The following is an 18,215-nucleotide window of genomic DNA, read 5'->3' on the forward strand; positions in this document are numbered from 1 at the left end:
AAGCCGAGCAATGGAGCCTGATGAAAGGAGAGATAGGAAGCGTCTTGCGGAAAGCGATACGCCACAGCAGAAGACTGCTCGCCTCTGCCGACAACGCCATGATTATGCGGCCGCTCCCGATAGCGACAAGGCCGCCACGTTTCGCGGCTGCCTACCTAAGCCTGCACTATTGCCGGCAATCGCTTCGACGCAACAAGAAGAGTGTGGTGTGGTGTGGTGTGTTGAACACTAGAGCCATTTCAAGATTTTCACTAGTACCATCTACAACCAATGTGTTACGCCCGTAAACATTTCATGCTTACTCTACGCTCGGTTACGGGAGAGGCAGAGATTTTTTGTTTTATTTTCAGTGAGAACTGTGTAACAGCCAGTATTGCTTTTGTCTGTTGGTTTGGCGTTTGTTTTGTTTTATGTGTTACTATAATAGTAGTAGTAGTAGTACAAGACCTTTATTCGGCCATAATTTACAGGCCGAGCATGTCGACCGCCTGGGCGACCAGATGTCGCTGTTCTTCCTCCCCTTCAGCGCCAAGCCAGTAGAGCCAGGTGGTGATGGATAAATAAGGTTGGGGGTAGGAACTCGACTGCTGAGCTGCCAGGCAATAGAAGAGGCAATGGGCCAGGTCCGCGTAGATACAGGGGCAGTTGGGACGGGAAGGGTCTGATTGATAGCGATAGAGAAAGAGGCGAGACGGGGTGATAACTGCATTCATTTGGATGTGCCGAAGAAGGCGAGCCTCCGGAACCGTAAGCGATGGATGAGGGGGAGGGTAAAGGCGTTTGTCGGGAGTGAGCTCGAGGTAGACCTCTTTTATGGTGCGCCGAAGGGTGAGCCTCCCACCGTCTTCCGAGGGCTTGGGCCAGGGGATCAACGGTGCCCGGAAAAGTGTGTCGTGGGCGAGCTGTTGGGCCAGCTCATTGCCGTCAATCCCTGAATGCCCAAGGACCCAGAGGAGGAAAACAATGGAAGACTGCAGTGCAGAGACCGCTCGTTCGACCTCCTGTTGGAGAGAAGGGGTTAGGGTGCGTTTCTGTATGTGGTGTATAGCGGCTTGTGAGTCTGAATGGACTGTGTACTCTTGAAGAGAGGGAAGGAGAGCAAATGACTGAAGGGCATGCGCAATGGCGAGGACCTCGAGGGACAATACATCCGGAGGGTGTAGATACGGCCCGCTGGCCGCGTGTAATTGTCTATTGTACGGATTGTATTATCTCATGTTGTTAGCCACCACTCTGCAGAAATGTAGTCTCAACGCTAACGCGTTATAGCCTTGAAGAGTATTACTGGCGTAAAATATCGAAATTGATGTAGGTGAACTACCTAACATCCGAATCCGAACTTACTAATCCTTTCTTGGCAGACATAGAAAGCCTTAGTAAGTTAACAAGATTTCGGGAGTTTAATTTGTGCGAGATCTGCACTGTTCGTATGGCCTCTTTGATGGAATAGAACCTCAGTATTCAGACGGCACTGCAGAAGTGCAGAGCGCGCCATGCGTAGCGTGTAGTCAATAACATAACATAAATGGACTGGATAATTTTTCTTGCGGGGAACGCTTTCCGATTACAACACAGGTAAGCCGCTTTCTTAAACGTGTCGTGGTACTATGTGAAGCCGGCCGCTACCGAAAGTATTCGTGCTAGAGGTAAGTACCTGCCTCAGCCAGCCTTGCTGCCCACAAAAATTAAGAAACGGGAGCTGCCTGGCCAGCATCGCCGTCTTCATTTTCCTGTGGTTGCAGCGCAGTGTATTTTTCTTGCCACAACAGAGGTCGTCGCCATTTGCTTTAGAGCGCGCTTTAAATGAACTCTGATTTGTTCCTAAGCTTTCGATCTCATGAAATCTTCAATTAAATGCACGCATTCGAGAAAAAAAAGTTATATGTAGACGTGTGATTCAAAGCTGCTTTTAGGCACGAATCACTTTTGTACCGAAAGCTACACTAAGCTAGCAGAAGCGCCTTTCGGGGTGCCTGCCAAAGGTAACTACTGCGCGTGCGCCGTTACCATGGCAACCAGCTCACTGCGCATGCGCAGAATCACGCCGCACAGCTGGGATACAAGCCGGGAGCGATGCGCTCGCTCCTAAGACGCGCACCATGGAGGAAGGAGAGCGCCGCGCTCGTCACGGCAGCAGCACAGGTTGCGTGAAATTGAGCCTTCCGATCCTCGCATGGTACAAGGCCGGCCGACAGCGTGAAAACGTCTCGCGAAGAGACACCGCCAAGCTGCTGAACGACAACGACGTCGTGTCACAACCGAAACGTCAGTAGACAAAACTGCTTTCACTACATATGTCCTGGCCTAGCTGAGCTAAGCCACTGCCAGATTTTTAGATCTCATTCTTGGCAGGTTCAGGCGAACATCACCCGGGAACCACGGCGAATGCGATGACGAACATGACGCCAAATTGACGTCGAAATTCTTGTCGAGCATTCCGAAACCGCCCGTCCTTATGGGTTTTGATTCTGGAAAATATATTGAAAATTGCGGTGCCGGATAGAAGCGCATGTCTACCGATGCGCCAAAGCGCCTTTGCGTCAAAAAATCGATTTTTTTTTCCTTTTGCGTTAGGATTATAACCCCCATTCGCGTAAACTCCGTCTCCCGTAGTCCTTGTGAAGCCTCATAGCTGGAAGTGGTTTTGGAAAACTCACCATGCTTAGAGTCCACAGCGGACTTCGAATATGCGGAGCTCGAACATATCAGCTTCATTTTCCACCGGTTAAAGGGAAACTGCATAGGTTTTAGAAATCAACGACCTTAAGAGGGTCGAATGTTTGAAACTTGCAGGTAAGGCATGCAAAGTCTTTTTGGGCTAGCACTTGAAATAGTGAAGTAATCGCCGATTAAAATCAGGATCCCTTTCAAGCTTCTCCGCAGCGCACAATTCCAAGCGGGGGGCGCATGATGACGTCACCGAAGGTATCGGTACATTTGCAATGAACAAACGCCTGCTTTTAAGGAAAAAAACCAACGCCACCGAAGGCCAACCCTGCCGAGAGTTGTTTGGCAGCGTCTAACGAGTCAGGGCAGGGCGTGGCTGACGACAGCGGTAATTTGAAATCGTACCTTCCTTGACGTCACACTGAGTTTCCCTGCACTCCTTTGGTGCATTGAGGAGAAGCGTAAAAGTCAATCGTAGCTAACTTCACTATTTTAAATGCTAGTGCAAAAACACTCGGCATGCTTCACCTACAGCCTATATAAATTTGAATGCTTGGGTATCGCTAAACTATCAAAAAAGTGCTGCAGTTGCCCTTTAAAGGAGTATTGACACCCAATCTTGATGGAATGTTTTCTTCTCTACAGCGACAGGAATACGTTACTATGCACGAATCAGCACGTGGTATATTCGTCTACGACCGCTAAATAATTTATAACCAATTTTTCCAGTCGCGCTGTTACGGTTTAGCAGCCGAACGGTGGCTTTGAGGTCGAGCAGTAGTTTTATGTCATGCAAGTATAAACGTCGATATAATCACTGCTTCATTGCTTTAATTCCTTATAGTGCTAAAGCCAGCCTTCCTCAAGAGACAGAATGAGAATGAATGTAGAATCAGCGATTATATTGTAGTTTTTTCATGTCCCACGTGATCTAAAACCACTTCTTGACGTCACAATCAATCGTTCGGCGGTTGAAACCGAAACAGCACGAGAAAGAAATTCGATTATAAATTATTTATTGGTCGTAGGAGAATACCACGTGTTAATCCATGTATAACAATACCTTTTGCATCATTACAAACAAGAAAGCATGCACCTAAAAGTTAGGTGTCTGTACTCCTTTAAGGCCATGCGGCCCTCGTCGCAGCCTTTCACCCGGATATTCCGCGCTGTGTTTTGCATATCGTCGTCTTCGACAGCTTCCATACGTGCGCGAGTCAGAAGAAACTCAAGAGGACATGGAGCCGAAAAAAATGCGCACAAAAAGGCGCCCCTAAGCGCCATAGGGCGAGGATTTAGCAAGTCACCCGGAACGGAAGAAAAGAAGTGCCGCCTGACCAACATGGAGCAGCTCTCTAAAAACAATGGGAGATTTAAACCACAGCAGCGGAGTAGCAAAGAACTTCAATTGTAATTGGTGTGAAAAAGTTCAGTTTTAACGCGGGAGCGTAAAAAGCTGAGTTGAGCTCCTTAAACGACAGCTTTAAGGAGCTCGTATTCAAGAAAAACCAGCGCTGTCGTCGAAACAGAAGATAACGCAATTAGGAGTTGCGGAAACGTGACCGACGTCAGGGTTTAATTCTTGCAGCGACCTTGCCACCATGTGGACAACTGCAGCTGCTGGGCAGACTTGCAAACAGCTGATTTGGAACAATTTTCGCAGTGCGCAATGATGTGGTACTGTGCGCGTATCTACTGTATGAAATTTTCGAGCGTTTTTTCCTTTTGAGAAATGGAAAAAAACAACCGGAAAAGAAAGTTTTCCCTGTTTTTGCAAGATTTATTTTTATTTTGTTTATTTTGTTAGTGCCATGGCCGTAGCTAGTCAGACACGCCATGACAGCGGGTGAAAAAGTTCCTTCGCCTTTCTGCAATAGAGTTCCAGTGACTCTATTCCGCGAGCGCTGACAGCGCCATCTGACGGATGACGAACGATTCAGCGTGGTTCAGTCAAATCCTGCTGGTCCCGGTTCCGCTGGTTGCCGAGGGTGGAGCGCCAATCGCAGAGCAGGGCGCTCACAGGCGATAGGGGGCCATTGGCTGCCCGCCGCGGAAGCTCGGTTTTTAAGGTGGTTCTCAGAAAAAAAAACATTATTACCTACCTAAGTACAGGCCCTGAAATCACTACCGTCGTCGCCTCACCACCGTCTGTGGCTCTGCTGAAGGCGCGCCGTTCGTATGAGGCGCAGCACGAGTGCGCTGTCATGATGAGCCAGAAGAGATAGCGTAGATCTGGTTTCCAATAGCTGCCGGTAATCCACCTACATCAAGACCTGCATCGATGACAGAAAGGAGACAAAAGCTCCGCAGTGTCGGTGCTAAGTGCAACACGTGCAGGTCCGTCACCACCTTTCCCTCTTCAGAAGCATTGTCTCCACGCTCTCTGTTTGCATGGTGTGGTGCAGATCCGAAGCCAACGAAAATTAACACCCTCTCTCCCATCACGCTCCAGCCGGCCGAGCGCCTAGCAGATGGGCGTAACCCTCGTGGTGTCACTTCAACCCAACACAAGTTCTCGATGTCATACTTGTGCATGTCTCCAAAGTAGGCGCCCAGCTGTCCGTTGCAGCCACCAGAGATGTACAGCTCTTCGTCATGCACGAAGGCACAGTGATGTCTCTGCGACCATTGGGGCGCACACCTTCCACACTTGGGTGCACCCACGTCGAGCTGTTGGTTTCCACATAATACAAGTAATCATCGTACCGGTCGTTTACCTCTATGTTGAACGCCTGACCACCCCAAACATGCGGGTTCCGACTCGTGGTGGTGGTGGTGAAAACATTTAATTGTTGAAATAGAGTTTGGGAGCCACAGAGTGGCCCCGCTACATGGTCGGCGTCCCTAGTCCGGCACATCGCATGACATTGCCCCGTCTATCGCCCGTTTCACCAGAGCCCTTTGGGACTCAAGCGAGGAGCAGTTGAGGAGGGCAGTCTCCATGCCTCTCTGGAAGGGGTAGGGGAAGGGGGGAGGTAAGATTTTGAGTACATGCCCACACCATGTGGTCTCCCCACAGTGCGGGCATCACCCATCCGTGTTTGGATCGTAATGCTTTAAGATTGCAGGACAGAGTAGAGTACCTGTCTGCAGGCGCCTTAAAGTTCGCTCCTCCGTCTTATTCAGCCCCTTTGCAGGGGCCGGGAAAAGACGGTGGATGTCGACTGCGGACACCGTGTGGAAGCAGCGGCTAGCTGGGGCCTCTCTACTGGTCGGAACGCGATGCCACGTCAGGCTCTCCAGGTCGAGAAAATATACACGGTACGAGTATTCCGTGTCCAAGTTATCTAAGATGTACAGCCTTTGTCAAAAGTAACCAGGCTGCATGGTTTGCTTTTAGCTCGTACAGTGGAGCCCTTACGGCTTCCCTCAAGCTGAAATGGTCGTTAAAGGTAAAGATTGGGGGTCTTCTTACCCTCCAATACCCTTTGATCTGCAGGAAAGCCACAAGGGTCCCACTATACAAGCTTGAAGCAAACCATGCAGCCTGGTTACTTTTGACAAAGACGGTACATCCATTGACCCAGCATGCAAACAGAAAAGAAGATGCTCATTGTCGGCACTTGGCTGAACAACTCCTTGCGACTCCCTGTCATAGCGAAGGTATCGAACCGGTATGTTCCGCCAATTCGCGACCTTATGTCCGAGGAACTCCCCCACATGTAGACGCACTGCCCGTAGGCGGCAATGCCGTGGTCGATGCAGCTAATCGGCTCACCTTGGGAGTGCAACTCGGTCAGCAGCACACCCCACCTTCACGTTACGGGGTGGAAGGTGTATGCGCCTAAGTGGCTGCAATAACATTCCATCGCTTTCATTGTGATAGTTGTAGAACGTGTCGAACGAGTAGGCCTTCCCTTTGATGGTGACAGCCATATTGTTGACGAGGTCTGGAACGCCGTTCAGCCGCACAGTCTACATCGTGCAGTGATGACCAGTCTTCTCAGAGATGAAACCGGGCGTTAATTTTTCCTTCCTGCAATCGGGCAAGCACTAGGAAGGAACAGATTTGGTAGGCGTATTTTTTTCTCCGAGCTTCTCTTCGTTTTAGTGTGATAGCTTCTGGCTCATCCCCTCCTGTTATGACAATATAGCAACTGTTCCTGGGCTTAGCGAAGAAGAGAGAGGGAAAGCGTGTAAGGAGGGCTGCGCAGGGAAAGGAGGACACGAGGAGGGCAGGAAGGGCACTACGCACTATAGGTGGCGCAGCCGTGTGTGACACCGAGACACATATTTCTTCGCTACAGACTAGTGCATCGTTCGATGTGATATCGTGAAGCGCAAGGAATATTTAGCCTCTTGACCGCAAACGCTTTCTGTGATTGCTTCACAATCCACGCGACTCTAGGCCCTGCGCGCACACAAGATTTGCCGTGCTCGTAACATTGCGAACACAGGCGCGGATCTAGTCTGCGGAGACCTACATAGACGAGCAGGTAAGGTCACAAAGAAATGGGAACGTCACCATTAGACAGCCATGAACGCAGCCAGGAGGCAGGCTCGGGCTTGGGACGCTTGACATCAGGAGGAGGCCAAAGTCTGCGAAAATACCGCCGTTGGAAAAGGAGATCAACGCGCTAGGAAAGGCGACATCAAACGCGCTGCACGACAAGATCGCTGACATCCCGAGGTACAAAATGCGTGCGACTGCAATATCTGTGCTCAATGATGTAGACACGAGTCCTCAACTCTGCGGGCAAGCCATTCTTGGTCCGCAATTCCTCTTAGTGGTGGTAACCGTTCCGTCAGTTTTAGTGCAGGAGTGCAATTTCATTCTAATTTCAATCTGGAAGCATCCGATCGGTATCTATGTCTTCAACTTGAGCTGATAGAATGCGTCAAAGCTTGTGTAACTGATCGTATTTGGTGCAGATCATATTGAAGGCAGTCGACAGCATGCTGGCCAGTATCTCAAGCTTCCTTTCAGCTTATTTATACTGATGCGAGAGCGCTCCAGTGGACTGCGCACGCCAGATACATTCTCGACAAGCCAACCCACGATGGCTGGTGTGAAATGTTCGAAGATGTGTCTGTGACACCAACTTGAATAGACAAATCAACTTTGTGCCATGGGGCTATTTAGCCACAGATGACCTAGCGCCAGAAAAAAATTCATCACAATCAACAGTAAAGGCGAAGGTGCGCGAATAAATCGTGACAGCCTACGTGGTTGGCCGAATTAGAAAGGACGACCGACCGGAGTAAAGAGGCGATGGAGTACTAAAAGTATATGACAGTATATGGCAGTATAGGACAGGCGAAAATGCAAGCAAGCATGATGGGAAGGTAACAACATAAAACGGGTGTATGGGCGAAAGGGAAAAACAGAATAAAAAACGAAAACATGGCCAGCAACGCCCTGGAAGAATTCTTATGATCATACAAAAGAAAAAAAATTACTATCAGCAACTGTAGCCCTTGCGTTCCGTACCGAGCAGAAAGAGACCGTCAAGAAAGAAGCGGTGGAGCTTATGCGTTGCATACATCGCGTTTCACGTAGCATCAAAAATGTGGCAAGCCTTCAAGCGGTTAACAGAGCTTTGCAAAACCACTCTATATTGTTTAACCTTGTACGTTTTGTTTGCTTTGTTCCATATTTCAATACTCCACGAGTATGTTTTATATAATATCCACCTGTTTGTCGTCACTGCATGTCATGTAAAAGGGGGCTTGAGCGCAATCAAGTGAACATGTTTCACTTTTTGCACGAGCCTCCTCCGTTGATTTCTTTCTGACGGAAATAAGCTGCATTAGATTTGATTTGATTTGATTTAAGATTTTTTTGTCTCCGCTGTGTGAACTTCGCAGTATGTGCCCGTTTGTGATTAATGTAAAGAAGAATAGCCGGCAGTGTACCAAGAAGCATGATAAGAAGTTCACCAGTGTGTTTCAGGAGTCGCGCAGAAAGTTTTCCTCACTTCCAACAGTTTCTACATTGGAGTGACTGGTACATGTTTTAATGAAGGAGCATGTGAACACAGGCTGCAAATAGAGAATAATCCCGGAGGTCACTCAACAAACCTTCGTAAGCGATTAAAATATAAGCGTCACGGTATGAAAAGGTTTCTTATAAACGTACATTTGGAAACGACGTTTTGTTCAGAACTGAACACAACACAAAGGAGGGTGGTCGCAGAAGCGTTTCACGATATTAATAGTGGTGAGAAGTGTCTCAGTACGCCGTATATTTCACTTCTGCGCTATAAAATTGTTTTCCTGTCAGGCCGATTGGAAAGCTTTTTGCTACTTATCACGCGTTTTTTTTTATGCGAAGCATATTGCTAGAGCTACCACTCACGCCGTCGCCGCGGGACCGCCACGTGACACCGTGACGTCACACCACGTGACATCGGATGAGAGAGCCGGCCTCCACCTCGCGCCGTCGCCGTAAGACCCCTAGCCGTCACGCCACGTGACACCTTGACGTCCCACCACGTGACATCGGATGAGAGAGCCGGCCTCCACATCGCGCCGTCGCCGTGGGACCCCTAGCCGTCACACCCGCGCATTCCCGCACATTTCGAACGCGCGTTCACACTCGGTGTAGGTGAAACGCTCGCTCCACCGGGCAGGCAGACGCGGCTTCCGTGGCAATCCAGGCGCTCACCCAACGCGCGTCTCGGGGTTAGTCGGCGTTCCGCTGTAGCCATGCCGTTGTCTTCCCCCACGACGAAGGCTTCTAGTGGTTGTATTAAAATGACCAAGTATTCAACCAAGGAAAGCCATGTATTACCAAGCCTAGCCACTAATATGCTTCGCATTCCCCAGGCTTAGCCAAGCTGAGCCTCAGAAATTTTTTTTTCGCCGTGCCTGTCTGTAACTATTTCAGGCTATGTTTTGACTCCGTCACCCTGTTTCTTCTATTCGCTCATCCGCCTGTTTTTTGTTACTACCCACCCGTCGTGCTTGTTTCCACTTTCATATCTCATATATCCTATTTTATTTCTGAATATGCTGGTGTGGCGTGTACACCTAGGCTACTCAAGCGCCTTGGCGTCTCTTTGAGTGTCCGTAATACGAGGGCACATTATTGGAAAATACCGCGTGCAAACTCTTCAGCACTCTTATCATGCTTGTGTCCCTTACGGTATCTCGATTCTTGGCACGGTGACCGTCTGAAACCTGTCTCTCGCCCTAAAATTTCTTATGTACGCGAAAATATTAAATGCACAGTACTTTATATCCAGGTTTTCAAAAATTTTCGCTCCTTTATGTGAGATTCATATTTTGAATCTGTCTGATCTGATTATCTGTGCTGGTCTGTAAACGCTGGTGGCCTTGGTTTATTTACCTGTATGTCGGATAGGTAGTTTCGCGTTTCATGTTTTTACTGGACTTTACGCGCCCAATAGTGCGTGCATTCTTGCAAGTCAAGTCAGTTTATGTTTTACCGAAGCTTCCTGCGTCTTCAAATGTTTTTGATAGCCCCTTTTTTTCGGGCTTGAGCAGGCGGTTGTACTTACCTGTTCGTTTCCTACTTATTCTTTTCTCCAATGATTTCCGGTTTTCAGTATCGGGAAAATCGTTGTAGAAGGATTTAGTTTGTATGCTCTTCTCTCCGTCCATGTACCCCGCTGCGTATTTTATTTAATTGAGCAAGGTTTACAGAAAAAAGGATGCGTTTTTTTTCACCCATTACTGACACATTGCCCGCTAAAACGTGATTAGATCAAAGGGAAATTTTTGTGTCATTGGCAAATTTCCACCTTTATAATGCCGCCCCCCTCCTTTCTCCAACCCTCCGCGACGCTCCAGAAACAATTCAGCATTGTTTCATCAATCAAGACTTACTAGTCTTCTGTGATATCATACAACAGACATTGCAAAAGAAGTTTAGACACCGCATTCTGTACGATATCACACTGGACTTTCATTTGCTAATGACTCTTTGTTCTTTTTAACTGAGCTACACGACTTCTGGAAAGCGCTCATGATATACTGACAATGCGAATCTTGTTTCTGCAAAAGGTCACTTCAGAATGATTATTGTTGACATAAAGGGAGTGTAACCCCACAATGTGTTCAAACCCTAGTGGCACTCGCTCTTACTAATATGCTCTTCAATGTCTTTATTCTATTTCTTCTTGATTAGTTTAACGTATTATGATGCGTTAGTCGTGTGCTCTCTCCATCGTCTCTTTTCCAATCTTTGGTGACTTGAACGCATCGTGTTAATAGAACAATTTTTTCTAAAGGATGGCACACAGTTCATAGACGTAGAACATTGCATGAATGTAATAAATACTATGTTAAATAAAAAGAACATATCTGGCATGTGTTTTTTTTCATCCAAAATAAAAAGTCTGCCTAGCCCTTTTAGTTGTGTTGTCTTCTATCATGGTAGTGGAGTGCAGCCGCTAGCTGAGTTCTTTGTAAATAATTTATAAATGAAATATTTATTTACAAAATGGTTTAAGTGTGATGTTATAAAAACAAGCTTGCCTGGTCTTGGGAAAGCGTGCCAGACTCGCAACCGACAGGTCAAGCGTTCGATTCACGACCAATTGCCCCAAAATTTGCTTGCAGCGCAAATGAATTGCTTTCTATACTTAGACGTCCAATGACAATACAGTCTTGTTTCCACGTTCTGTTCATTAGTTTTGCAGTTTTTTATCACTTTTGATTCCACGGCTCCAAGTGTGACGTCAGCACCCTCTTGACCAATCCGGGTTTCCGCGCACACCAGTGAAGACGCCAACTACGCGGAGTTCTCCGCTGAACGGTACCCTTACCACTATAGCATTAAAAGCAGTTCGCTCTTCTTCCAACGTGTCAACACGCACCCAGCTAAAGACCTGTTCTTTCACACAGAACAAAAGTATCGAACGTCTTTACAAATACCGTTTGCTCTACAGGCTAATATAGAGGAAAGGCAATTAGGAAACATTTTCAATAACCTATCAGGCCTGGCAGGGAGAAATAATACGCGTCAAACGCCAATTTATGCGAAGTTGGTTATGCAACGTCATCGCATGGCTTGATTTAGGCAGTAGCTGGCGCATAACGCAGCAGATATATTCAATAAATTAGATACTTGCCGCCTGTACTTCAGTACGTAATCTCCTAGAGCGCTACGTGACATGTTCAAATGTAACATCAATAATGGTTAACCAATTAATCATATTGCCTGCAGAACGCTAGTCTGCTCGATTCCGCACCACGACACGGATGCAGCTTCATTGCTGTTTCTTTTCCTCCAAGTCATTTTTTTAACTACCTTATGTCGACATGCTCACTTTCAAGACGTTGGATGCAGTATTTTGTACGAATGCAGACAGTGTAATATTATGTATTCATATAGAGTCGCTGCTATATATTGTGCAGTATTTATTTCACATTAGTTTATTTATCTGACATTCACTTCGGAGGCGCACCTCTTTATAAAAGTGTTTATAAAACAGCTTTAATCCATTTATTAAGAGGTCCTGCTGTTCCTTTTCTTTCGGGTGCCAATGCTCATGATATTTATTATGTTAATTTGTATGTTATTCAGCCTCATCTGTGCACTCCTGTTCTGCCATTCACTAGTGTCCTGGCTTTATCAAGCTTTTCTTACAGCCTTCTTGCCATGATATCCATCAGCATTGTGTAAGTTGAAAAAAAAACTTTCAATTAGCAAAAGCAATCGTTAAATGCATTCCTGGGTTCAAACCTGTTGAAACGATCAAATAATAACGTCTGGGCAAAGAGTTACTCCCAGAAGCTGCGCAGGAACAAAAGTTGTTTTTTCTTTCATTGGAGGGTTTCAAGAAATAACTTTTCTACCATGCCCACAATTCCAGTCGAAGCCCAAAATCGGCACCCATTACCATCTTTACTTACAACTGTGGTTTTCGTTTTGACGTGAAACCATCTACATGCAATCCAAATTACTATGTAATGATGTTGGAGTCAAGTCTGATGAGTTTCTTCTGTTCTGCATGATTGAATTTGAAAGAAAGAAAAAAATTCCATACACGACGAAATCCAAATTGTAATCTTTATTCTCATAAAAACAAAAAAGGAAAGCGGTGGCCATGTTAAACTCTCCCGAATGTGTTCCATCACCATGTTACGCGTATGCCGGGTGTATAACCTAAGTTGTTCCGCAATTTTTAAAACCGGCCTTTTTCAGTAGGAGTGGTCTTTACGGCTTAGCATTCTCAGCGCTGTAGCCTGTCCGAATACAGCTAAAGTGTGCTAACCAGCATAGCTGAAATTGACTAGTTAATTTTATTGTGTTAGAAATACTACTGTAGGTTTCGCCTCGTTGCGTAGCCCGGGTCGTAAGGGACGGATGACCTTGAACACGTTGCTTCAGCCGCGCACCGCCAGATGGCAGCATCATCGGCACGCCGCGCGGCCCGCGGCGCCGAGTAGTTTGCTCGGTATACGACAGATGACGCCACTAGGAGGTCCGCCACTTCTGGCCTTCAAAGCCAGCGTTAGCAGCATTGGCGCGCAGTGCATCGATGGCATTCGAATGATATCGATTAAGCAATTAGCTTAATTTATAATCAGACCACATATATAAATACCACCGAGTAGGAAACTGGTCGAGTTGGGGAATAGAACCAGGGTCTCCGGAGTGCGTGACGAGCACTCTAACCACCCCGCTATGCCAGCTGCATGGTTTCGAATCAACAAAGGCGCGTCTACTGAATACGGTGTCTTCGTTCACTCCAATCTTCCTCCATTCTCGTTACGGCGAGGTTCAGGTGTCCACCGAGATATGTGATACAGATACATTTCCTTTCCTCAAAAACCAATCAGCCGACGAGAAGGCGTACAGCCGAACGAGCAATGGCGTTCTGTGGAATCTCTGGCAGCGTGGCGGAATGGTCACGTGACCAAATATGGCTAAGCGCATGCTCCCGCGCTGTAGAGCGTCTATAAATGCACGCTTGCCTTGGCGTGAATGCTTTGCTATGCAGACCTCTAAGGAGAAGTGGCAGCGACAGGAAGAAGCGAGAAAGCGACAACGTGCGCTAGAGACGCCAGAACAGCTTGAAGAACGTCTTGCAAAGCGTCGTGCTAAGGATGCAGCTCGGCGACACCGTTCTACCTCGCAGAGTTGTTCCAGGTCATCGGTCACCGATGAATCTCAACACCTGACTGCTCAGGAACGCCGCAGTTCTACCAGCCGAAGGCAACGCGCCGAAGAATCACCAGAAGAACGCGCGCACCGTTGCTAACGCAATTTACCCCGTTTCACCAGAGCTAAACCACTGCCAATTTTTATTGCGAAAGCCATACTACTCCCAAGAACGGCCTTTCGCGTAGCGGCGGCCACCTGTCACGTTTGACCTTTAGATTGCCTTCTGACGTCTTACCATGCCTAGTGACGTCACAGCGTGGCGTCATACCAGGAGCGAGAGACGGGCTACACCTCGGCTCGTCGGGTGGTGGTGGTGGTGGTGAAAACATTTATTTCAGAACGGACAGGAGGTGTTTGGATGAGCCCGTAAGGGACCGATCCTTACAAACACTAGGTGGAGGTCCCTAGTTTGGGACCCCAGTGGCGGTAGCCGCCGCCCGGGCGCACCCGACTAAGGCTTGTTGGGCCTGTAAGTCGTGGCAGCCGAGCAGGGTCGCCTCCCAGTCCTCCCGGGTCGGGTGACGGCGGCCGCTTGGCAAGGCGCGCCGCGCTCCTCCCGCTAGAGTCGCTAGTGACGTTATGGCGTGACGTCATACCAGGAGCGAGAGCCGGGCTACCAACTCGGCTCGTCGGGTAACGGCGACCGCTTGGCACGGCGCGCCGCGCTCATCCCACTAGAGGCGCTGCATATGCAGTGTAAAACACGTGCTTTCGCAACCTACCAGGCTTGACCAAAGATAATCCCCCGCCATTTTTTTTCTATTAGTGCTAGTCTCTATATATTGAAAGGCACACAGTTCACTTTAAGTAATGTGGATATCAGTTTTTAGAATTTACAAAACGCAGTTACCCACGGCCCAACAAATTTTGCTCACACCGCGCCAAAATACATGCACTTTCGAAAAGCCCGGAGGCAAAGCAACAGATCCAGTTCAGGTAACCCGTCGAAATAGCCAAAATTTGTCACGTCACTGCGCCGAGGGTAACCTTGTATTCGAAGTTCTAAATATTGATAGGATATTACTCGCGGTGAGCTACACACCTCTCAACACAGAGGGAGGCTAGCAGTAATAGTTTAAAAGTCGTTGACCTCTGTTTCCAACGCCTGGCCACCCCAAACATAAATTCGGGTTCCGACTGCAGACGCCGTGTGGAAGCAGCGGCTAGCCGGGGCCTCTGCACTGGTCGGAGCGCTTTGCCACGTCAGCTCCTCAAGGTCAACATAATATACACGGTGTGAGGATTCCGGGTCCAAGAAATCAATGATGTACATCCATTGACACAGCACACAACGAGAGAAGAAGATGCTCAGTGTCGGCATTTGGCCGAACATTTCCGGGCGGCTCCATGTCACATCGAGGGTATACAACCGGTATAAGCCGCCAATCCGTGCCCTTATGTCCGACGAGCTCCCCCATATGTAGGCACAGTCACCGTAGGTGACAACGCTGTGGTCGCTAAAGTTAATGGGCTCGCCTTCAGGGTGCAGGTCAGTCAGCGGCACACCCCACCTGCACGTTGCGGGGTGGAAGATGTATACGCCTAAACGGACGCCTAAGATTTCATCGCTGTCATCGTGGTAGTTGTAGAACGGGTGGAACTAGTAGACCTTTCCTTTGATGGCGACAGCATGTTGTTGACGAGTTCTGGAATGCCGTTCAGCAGCATGTTCCACATCGTGCAGTGGTAACCAATCTTCTCAGAAATGAAACCGGGCGTTAGTTTTTCCTTCCTGCTGTCGGGCAAGCACTGGGTAAGAACAGGTATGGTAGGCGTTTTTTTTTTTCTGCAAGCCTGTGTTGATTTTAGTGAGAAAGCTTCTAACGCACCCTTTGCAGTTATGACGATATAGCATCTGTTCCTGGGGTTACGCGAAGAGGAGAGAGGAAAACCGTGTGAGAAGGGTTGCGCAGGGAAAGAGAGGACACGAGGAAAGCAGGGAGGACGCTACGAACTGGGTGGCGCAGGCGTGTATGACACCGAGACGCATTTTTCTTCGCTACAGCCTAGTGCATCGTTCGATATGATGGCGTGAAGCGATAGTAATATTGAACCTCTTGAGTAGCAAAGGCATTGTGTGTTTGTTTCAGAAGCCACGGAACGGCAGGCCCTGCGCACACACAAGATTTGCTGCGCTCGTACGATTGCAAACACAAGCGCGGAGTCCAAGAAGACCTGCATAGACGGGCAGCTGAGGTCACAAAGAAATGCTAACATCAGCATTGGGCAGCCGTGGATGGAGGCAGGGGGCAGGATCGGGCTTGGCTTGGGCCACTTGACATCAGGGGGAGGCCAAAGCCAGCTAACATGCGGCCGTTGGAAAAGGGGTCAACGCAATAGGAAAGCCGACCTCAAACGCGCTACGCGACAGGACCCCTAAAATCCGGACGTCCAAATGCTTGCGCCCCCATGGTGGATTGAAAACTTTATTATGCAAGCGAGTTTGGACCGTTCAAGGCCTCAGGGGCACGGCGCAGCCCTCATATTACGCGCATGTGTCCAGGGCGCGTATAACCATGGCACTGGTCCCAGTATCGGGACAAAGTGACGTAGACGCGAGTCCTCAGATCTGCGCGCTAGCCCATGCCTCGCTGCAATTCACATTGCTGGCGGTAACTGCTCCTTTAGTTTTATTCTAGCATTGCATATTCGGCATGATTAAGGATTATTACTTCAACGGAAAAAAACTGGGAAACTTCAGTTCACATTAATAGTACGACGTGATAGCGTTAAAGTGTCCGTACGGTCGCTAGGGTTTTCCCTGGCGCACCGTTTTGCAGACATCGACACACTTGTTAAAATCATAAACGTTTTATTGCACATCATCGTCCACATTATTTAGTGCCTATAATTATTGACCCTCATTAGCTATGTGGTCCTCTCAAGTAATTTGCCTCGTGTGCGATGCGAAGTACTGGTACAAGGCCTCTATCTATCCCACTTAACGCACGTTCCTCAGTGGCGGTTTCTGTTCCCACTGACCACATTTGCTTTTTTATATAAGCAAAATAGCCTTCCTACTCCAGTACCTTCCCGAGCAATCAGGATTTTCTAGTGTCAACCATGCTGACGCTGGGTTTGCGGCCGAACGGGACCTTTAATGCTGTTGCTTAAAAAAAATAAAATTGGAGGGGACACTTAAGCTCCGCCTTAGGAGTACGACGCGATAGCGTAGTGGGCTACTTCCCACGTATGGAGAAGGCCGCTCTCGATTTCACACTAATAGATCCCTGGGAGTCCTCATACACCTCCTTTCGCACTAGTAGAGTGGTTAAGCGATGGGCCTTCTGGACCCCAGGTTGCTCTTCCCGAGCTACCAATCATTTATTTAACTGCCACAGTGTGCAGTTTTCCCACTATCCGGTTTGCAGGTTGTGACGACGCCGCATGGTCTCGTGACCTTGGGCGGCCCATCCGCCTCCTAGGCTCCTCTCGGGGAACAACCTGCCAGAGCCATGGCCGTGATTTCTCACTCACCACGCCGACGAGGACACCGGGGCCTTTAAAGCTGTCGCGTTAAAACGGCGCCATGAGGTCGATAGAAGGCAGTCAGATACAGTGTTAACGTTCTTCTGTCTGCTGCTCAATAACTAAAGAAATTATCTCCGGTAGTTCAAAAAAGAGCGGCGAGCGGTGTGTGCAAATAAAGCGTCTATTCCGTTGTCAATTCACACAGTACCGGAAGGGTAAAACCAACGTAATTTATCGGACACCGTTACTGCGCATGATTTCAATAGATTAATATTGCCACGAGGGCGTTTCAAACCCGCGGCGGAGCAAATAGGTCAGCTTCGCTGGCCACTGCACGAGGGTGCGATGCTATCGCCGCAACCGATCACGTAACTGCGACACACTTTCGCGCTGTGCGTTGCAAATCGCGTCTCCAACAACTTCGACCCGCTCGTAACACGTTTCCCAGAACCGGTAGATACCCGCCGCGGTGGCTCAGAGGTTAGCGTGATCGGCTACTCAGCAGGAGAAACTGGGTTCGAACCCACCCGCGGCGGCCTGCGCTTCGATGAAGGGAAAACACAAATGGAGCCCGTGTGCTGTGCGATGTAAATGCACGTTAAAGGTCCTCGGGTGGTCGAAATTAATCTAGAGCCCTCCACCACGGCCCCTCGTTCTCTATTTCGCCTTTCAGTCCCACATTCCTCCATTCTCTCAGGGTACGGTGGGGCTTCCACCGATATATGTGAGACAGATACGGTGCCACTTCCTTTCCCCAAAAGCCGCCGCGGTGGCTCAGCGGTTATGGTGCTCGGCTGCTGACCCGAAAGACGCGGGTTCGGTCCCGGCCGCGGCGGCTGGAATTTCTTTGGAGGAGAAATTCTAGAGTCCCGTGAACTGTGCGATGTCAGTGCACGTTAAAGAACCCCAGGTGGTCGAAATTTCCGGAGCCCTTCACTACGGCGTCTCTCATAGCCTCAGTCGCTTTGGGACGTTAAACCCCATAAAACCAAACTTTCCC

At 48.6% G+C, this 18,215-nt stretch overlaps 1 protein-coding gene across 1 annotated transcript; it reads right to left on the reverse strand.

Moving 5' to 3' along the window:
• Positions 1-4,869: 4,869 nt before the first annotated feature.
• On the reverse strand, positions 4,870-15,421 carry LOC149357075 (kelch domain-containing protein 3-like). The gene is made up of 4 exons (XM_089576495.1): positions 15,354-15,421; positions 15,138-15,255; positions 6,421-6,582; positions 4,870-5,286 (listed from the first exon to the last, which is right to left on the reverse strand). Exons 1-4 carry the CDS (start codon positions 15,419-15,421, stop codon positions 4,870-4,872), a joined length of 765 nt encoding a protein of 254 aa, XP_089432621.1.
• Between the last annotated feature and the right edge of the window lie 2,794 nt (positions 15,422-18,215).

Source organism: Amblyomma mixtum, chromosome 3, assembly GCF_055824585.1.
Source record: "Amblyomma mixtum isolate Tamu chromosome 3, ASM5582458v1, whole genome shotgun sequence".
NCBI lineage: Eukaryota > Metazoa > Arthropoda > Arachnida > Ixodida > Ixodidae > Amblyomma > Amblyomma mixtum.